This window comes from Capra hircus, unplaced genomic scaffold (genome assembly GCF_001704415.2).
Source record: "Capra hircus breed San Clemente unplaced genomic scaffold, ASM170441v1, whole genome shotgun sequence".
Lineage (NCBI taxonomy): Eukaryota > Metazoa > Chordata > Mammalia > Artiodactyla > Bovidae > Capra > Capra hircus.
Window position 1 is genome coordinate 1,885 of NW_017209257.1, and position 6,944 is coordinate 8,828.

The 6,944-nt window shown below is 59.4% G+C and overlaps 1 protein-coding gene across 1 annotated transcript; it reads right to left on the reverse strand.

Moving 5' to 3' along the window:
• Positions 1-3,691: 3,691 nt before the first annotated feature.
• LOC108635154 lies at positions 3,692-5,796 on the reverse strand. Its single transcript, XM_018045420.1, has 3 exons — positions 5,791-5,796; positions 5,096-5,520; positions 3,692-4,799 (listed from the first exon to the last, which is right to left on the reverse strand). Exons 1-3 carry the CDS (start codon positions 5,794-5,796, stop codon positions 4,493-4,495), a joined length of 738 nt encoding a protein of 245 aa, XP_017900909.1. The 3' UTR covers positions 3,692-4,492.
• Between the last annotated feature and the right edge of the window lie 1,148 nt (positions 5,797-6,944).

Consider the following 6,944-nt stretch of genomic DNA (forward strand, 5'->3'; position numbering starts at 1 on the left):
CTCTCTCTCTCTCTCTCTCTCTCTCTCTCTCTCTCTCTCTCCTCTCTCTCTCTCTCTCTCTCTCTCTCACACACACACACACACACACACACACACACACACACACACACACACACAGAGGGGGGGCTCATCGTCCAAAAGAAACCAACTGTTGTGTTTCTCCATCCCCCTTGTTGTGGCTAGTCAAAGGAGCTGATCTCACGTGGAATCCGATGTCTTCTTCTCTAGGACACTTCAAGAAGCAGCAAGAGTGCCGGTCTGTGAGAAACGAAGGTCAACCCTTCACGATGCAATCCCTTTTCCGGGCCTGATCGTTCAGAAACTCTCCCATCCCAAGCGGGGGACGGCAGGATATCCATCTCGAGTTTGGGACGGGGGCTTCCCCGGCGGCTCCGTAGGAAACCGTCCCGTGCCCACGCAGGAAACACGGGTTTTCATCCCCGGCCCGGGACGATCCCACGTGCTACAGAGCCACGAAGCCCATAGGCCTCGCCGACGGAATCCGTGCTCTAGATCCTGGCCACTGCGAGCGCTGAGCCCACACCCAGCAGCCGCTGAAGCCCACGTGCCCCAGTGCCCACGCTCCCCAAGAGGAACCACAGCCACGAGAAGCCCAGACACACAACCGCAGAGCGGCCCCCTCCTCCGACGGAGAGAGAACCGCTCGCACAGCCGTGAAGACACGGCACACCCCCACAGAGATCAGAGACGTCCCACGATTTGAAAGCAATACGGGGTCTAGGATGGGACGCCGTCGGCCAATACCTCGTCCCATCCCTCGGGAAGCTCGCCGACTCCGCGGTAGATGAGATCAAGAAACCGCAGCTCACCGTGCCATCGGAAGTGCGGGAAGCTCTCCCTGCAGTGCTGAGAGCCCAGTGGAGACGTGACCCGCGGGGACCGTGAGCGTGCCTGTTCTCGGGAAGAAGTCCTTCCCGGTCCGGGCTCTGGAGATCGGCCCACGCGGACCCGCAGACAGCGGACGGCCATCCCTCTCGGCTCCCTGCAGGCTCACGGGTCCAGGCGTGCAGTGCCCCCGGCATCTGCTCGCATCTTCGGGGCCCGTCTCCCCCGCCGCGCTCCACTCACTTTGAATCCTTCTCCCCTCTCGTCTGACATGTTCTCTTTCCCGTGCGACTCTTCCTGGCTCCCCAGGCACCACTTCGCATCGTTCTCTTCTCATCGCACTCGTCTCGTGGAAAGAATTCCACGTCTCTCTGCTCTGGTCCCCAAGGAGTCTGTCATCGCTCCATTCATCTGGGGATCGACTGGCACCCAGGCAACCCGGGCCCACGAAAACCGGGGCTCCGTGTGGATGGGACGACTTGCCGACGACCGCGGGGGGGGTGGGGGGGGGGCGGCTCGTGGACGTGGAAAGCTGGCACCGGGGAGTCGTCCTGCGGACACACCCTCGGGCACCATCGCGTTCGCGGGAGCGTTTGGGTTGTCGTCGTGGTCGCCGCCGTATTCCCTGAGACGTGTGCGGTCGCACTGGGAGTCCAACGGCGTCTATGGGAAAAGAATGGATCCTTCCCTGGATCCCCTCAGAAGGACTTCGAAAAGAGTCGTGGTCGAGACGTGATCGATCTTTCCAACACTCTCACTTCTGGGTAGACATCTAAAGAGAAGAGACACGGAAGCGAAATCTCAGAGAGAGATCTGCACTCCCATGTCCACGGCAGCATCAGTCACACGGGTCAAGAGAGGGAAACAGCCCGAGTGTCCATCAAGGGAAGAAGAGGGAAAGAAGACACACGATCCAGACAGAGATCGATCGATAGGTAGAAATAGATGTCCCACGGAGCCACAGGAACGAACGCATTCTTGTCTGGTGATAGCATGGATGTGACTTAGGGCGTGATGCCAAATGAATAAGTCAGGTAGAGAAAGAGAAAGACTTTCTCATGCCACTCACATGCCATGGATGGCCATCAAAAAAAAAGAAAGAAAGAAAGAAAGAAAGAAGGAAGACGGTCATCACAGAACGGCTGGGGGAGGGAGAAATGGGAAGATATTGCATTGATGTAAGGGGGAAAGAAAAAAAAAAAAAAACGACTTCACGGATAAGGTACATCTATACTGTATACGTCACAAAGAGCACGGTGATTCTAATGAACAGCGTTATTATTATTGTATGGTACTATCCGGGGACAGGGCCCATCCCGCGCCGCCCGGCCCCCCGCCATTGAGCGGACATGGCACCCACTGCAGTGTTCTTGCCTGGAGAATCCAGGGACGGGGGGGGGGGCCGCTGGGGGCCGATTCGGCACGACCGAGGCGAGCGCAGAGAGCAGCGACAGCAGCAGCAGCAGCATGATCATCTGAAAGTCCATGCAGTGGACATGATCCTTCTCCTCCGTCCAATGCAGAAGGAAATGGCAGCCCATCGGTGAGTCAGCGGAGGAAGATGCTCACTGCGTCGTGTTCGACTCTTGCGACGCCACGACTGTAGCTACCAGGCTCCTCATCCGGACAGTCCAGCAGATCCTAGAGGGGTTGCCATTTCCTTCTGCATTGGACGGGGAGAAGGATTCATGTCACTGTCATGGCAACTTTCTCAGATGATCATGCTGCTGCTGCTGCTGCTGCTGCTGCTGCTGCTGCTGCTGCTGCTGCTGCTGCGTCGCTTCGGTCGTGTCCGAATCTGTGCGACCCCACAGACGGTAGCCCACCGGGCACCCCCGTCCCTGGGATTCTCCAGGCAAGAACACTGCAGTGGGTTGCCATGTCCGCCTCCAAGGCGTGAAAGTGAAACGCGCAAGGGAAGTCGCTCAGTCGTGTCCGACTGTGAGCGACCCCGTGGACTGCGGCCCACCAGGCTCCTCCCGTCCATGGGATTTTCCGGGCAAGAGGACTGCAGTGGGGCGCCATGGCCTTCCCCGGATAGTACCATACAATAATAATAACGCTGTTCATTAGAATCACCGTGCTCTTTGTGACGTATACAGTATAGATGTACCTTATCCGTGAAGTCGTTTTTTTTTTTTTTTCTTTCCCCCTTACATCAATGCAATATCTTCCCATTTCTCCCTCCCCCAGCCGTTCTGTGATGACCGTCTTCCTTCTTTCTTTCTTTCTTTCTTTCTTTCTTTTTTGATGGCCATCCATGGCATGTGAGTGGCATGAGAAAGTCTTTCTCTTTCTCTACCTGACTTATTCATTTGGCATCACGCCCTAAGTCACATCCATGCTATCACCAGACAAGAATGCGTTCGTTCCTGTGGCTCCGTGGGACATCTATTTCTACCTATCGATCGATCTCTGTCTGGATCGTGTGTCTTCTTTCCCTCTTCTTCCCTTGATGGACACTCGGGCTGTTTCCCTCTCTTGACCCGTGTGACTGATGCTGCCGTGGACATGGGAGTGCAGATCTCTCTCTGAGATTTCGCTTCCGTGTCTCTTCTCTTTAGATGTCTACCCAGAAGTGAGAGTGTTGGAAAGATCGATCACGTCTCGACCACGACTCTTTTCGAAGTCCTTCTGAGGGGATCCAGGGAAGGATCCATTCTTTTCCCATAGACGCCGTTGGACTCCCAGTGCGACCGCACGCGTCTCAGGGAATACGGCGGCGACCACGACGACAACCCAAACGCTCCCGCGAACGCGATGGTGCCCGAGGGTGTGTCCGCAGGACGACTCCCCGGTGCCAGCTTTCCACGTCCACGAGCCGCCCCCCCCCCACCCCCCCCCGCGGTCGTCGGCAAGTCGTCCCATCCACACGGAGCCCCGGTTTTCGTGGGCCCGGGTTGCCTGGGTGCCAGTCGATCCCCAGATGAATGGAGCGATGACAGACTCCTTGGGGACCAGAGCAGAGAGACGTGGAATTCTTTCCACGAGACGAGTGCGATGAGAAGAGAACGATGCGAAGTGGTGCCTGGGGAGCCAGGAAGAGTCGCACGGGAAAGAGAACATGTCAGACGAGAGGGGAGAAGGATTCAAAGTGAGTGGAGCGCGGCGGGGGAGACGGGCCCCGAAGATGCGAGCAGATGCCGGGGGCACTGCACGCCTGGACCCGTGAGCCTGCAGGGAGCCGAGAGGGATGGCCGTCCGCTGTCTGCGGGTCCGCGTGGGCCGATCTCCAGAGCCCGGACCGGGAAGGACTTCTTCCCGAGAACAGGCACGCTCACGGTCCCCGCGGGTCACGTCTCCACTGGGCTCTCAGCACTGCAGGGAGAGCTTCCCGCACTTCCGATGGCACGGTGAGCTGCGGTTTCTTGATCTCATCGACCGCGGAGTCGGCGAGCTTCCCGAGGGATGGGACGAGGTATTGGCCGACGGCGTCCCATCCTAGACCCCGTATTGCTTTCAAATCGTGGGACGTCTCTGATCTCTGTGGGGGTGTGCCGTGTCTTCACGGCTGTGCGAGCGGTTCTCTCTCCGCGGAGGAGGGGGCCGCTCTGCGGTTGTGTGTCTGGGCTTCTCGTGGCTGTGGTTCCTCTTGGGGAGCGTGGGCACTGGGGCACGTGGGCTTCAGCGGCTGCTGGGTGTGGGCTCAGCGCTCGCAGTGGCCAGGATCTAGAGCACGGATTCCGTCGGCGAGGCCTATGGGCTTCGTGGCTCTGTAGCACGTGGGATCGTCCCGGGCCGGGGATGAAACCCGTGTTTCCTGCGTGGGCACGGGACGGTTTCCTACGGAGCCGCCGGGGAAGCCCCCGTCCCAAACTCGAGATGGATATCCTGCCGTCCCCCGCTTGGGATGGGAGAGTTTCTGAACGATCAGGCCCGGAAAAGGGATTGCATCGTGAAGGGTTGACCTTCGTTTCTCACAGACCGGCACTCTTGCTGCTTCTTGAAGTGTCCTAGAGAAGAAGACATCGGATTCCACGTGAGATCAGCTCCTTTGACTAGCCACAACAAGGGGGATGGAGAAACACAACAGTTGGTTTCTTTTGGACGATGAGCCCCCCTCTGTGTGTGTGTGTGTGTGTGTGTGTGTGTGTGTGTGTGTGTGTGTGTGTGTGTGTGTGTGTGTGAGAGAGAGAGAGAGAGAGAGAGAGAGAGAGAGAGAGAGAGAGAGAGAGAGAGAGAGAGAGAGAGAGGCCTTCGTGGTTCTAAAGCAAGAAGCACTGAGGAGTGAAGACATTCTTGAACTCACATCGTTTCCTTCCTTTCCGTCGTGATGGTCCAGTGATGTTTGGAGGACGACGTGGACTGTTTCAGGGTAGATGCTTTTAGAAGGCTGTGAAGGGACTTCCCTGCCTGGTGGTCCAGTGGTGAAGGATCCACCTGCCGAGGAGGCAGGGGGACAGGGTGTTTTCCACCGAACCCCTGATCCGGGACGATGCCACAGGGCTCCGGGCAGGTTCGACACAAACCTACAGAACGGACGGTGCCAGGCGTGAAGGCGAGGGCACACGGCCCGGGGACTCTGGACGAGGGTGACTGACGCGGACGGACACTGCCGTCTCCGTCTCCGTGGAGGTGGGTTGTGGCCAGCACGCTCCTCTGGGGCAGGCTGTTCCTAGGACCGTTGGGGAGCGTGCGCGTGCATGGGAGGAGCAGGGGACCTGAGGGGACTCTCTATCCTCTCTGCTCCACGGGATCCCCGGAACCCTCATCTGCTCCAAGAGAGGATTCGTCCCGTGGAAAGACAGACCCACACGCGAGTGAACCTCATTTCTGGTTCCCTTGGCTTCTGAAAGCGTGACGCTCCGGTTCGTGCGACTCTCTGGCTTTCTGTTCTTCCCGAGATCCCGGCCTGCTCACTGGAAGGACACGAGGAGCCGGATGAGATCTCCCTCTGCACGGCGGCGGCTCCAGCGTGCGCACGTTTCAGCGGCCACGGCTTGCGGACATCGCACCGAGAGCCGAAGCCCCGCCCGGTGGGACAGACGCCTGTTTCCACGACGGGGGAACCGTGCTCGGTGCGGGAAGCCCCATCCTTGCCCCTGCCTGTTCGATCTGCAGGGCCTCTGCAAAGAACACACGCGCCCGATCTCGTGACCGATCCCCTTTTCGGAGCCAGCCCGGGGCGTCGTCTGTTTCCCGGGCCACAGGCACACACTGGCACTGGGGAGTGGTGTCGTTCCTCCTCCTCGTCCTCCTCCTCCTCCTCCTCCTCGTCCTCCTCCTCCTCGTCCTCCTCCTCCTCCTCTCTGCCCCCACCCTTCCCCCCGCATGCAGGCTCCCCCACACCCCCGCCTGGCCCCGGCCCGTCCGGGTCTCCCCCACCCGCAGAAAAGGCCAGGGGACACATGGTCCCAGGACGACGCGGTCGAGAGCCAGTGGCAGTCCGCTGGGATGCGGGGAGGAGAGACGCCCGAGCGTACCTAGGCCGACACTGCCACCGTGTGGGGTGAGAGGCCGGTGCGAGGAGAGCTCAAGAGTTCAGAGGAGGAGGAAGAGGAGCAGGAGGCAGAGAGGGAGGCGGGGGGTGGAGGGGAGGGCCAGGCTGAAGCTGTCTCGGGGGCGATGACGTGGAAGAGAAACGTTCCCCTTCAGAAGGGCGCTCCGAAGAGAGAGCGTTCCGGCGGGACCTTGAGAGCACCTTCAAGCTGGGAGCGGGGTGGGGTGGGGTGGGGTGGGGTGGGGGAGGGAATCATCCAGACGTAGGAAAGACACCAGGCACAGAAGGCGAGACCGCTTCTTGACCAAAGGGAATCGGATGCTTTTCTGTCCACGTCTGTGCTCCATCCTCAGACTCTCATGGGAATCCAGCCGGCCGGCCGGCCGGCCGGCCGGCCAGCCACCGTCGTGTCGCTCCTTTTCTGTTCTCTCCGTGTTTCATGGCGAGTGAGTGAGAGAGTCTTTCGATGGTTCGCTAGGATGTGTGAATGTCGTGGGACCATGGTACTTGTCAGCCGTGGATGAACAGAACGGCTTCGGCTTTCAGGGTGATCCTGAACTCCCACGCCAAGGGAGGCCTGTGTGTCCCTGTGTGCTGGAGGACACCGTGCTACCCACATCTTGATCTCGGACTGAACACAACCACCGTGGGGAGGGTG

Bases quoted from the DNA above. Each gene is read 5' to 3' on its own strand.
- LOC108635154 (XM_018045420.1), bottom strand. The intron at 4,800-5,095 runs GTGAGTTCAAGA...CTTCTTCTCTAG, and splicing joins ACGGAAAGGAAGGAAACGAT to GACACTTCAAGAAGCAGCAA.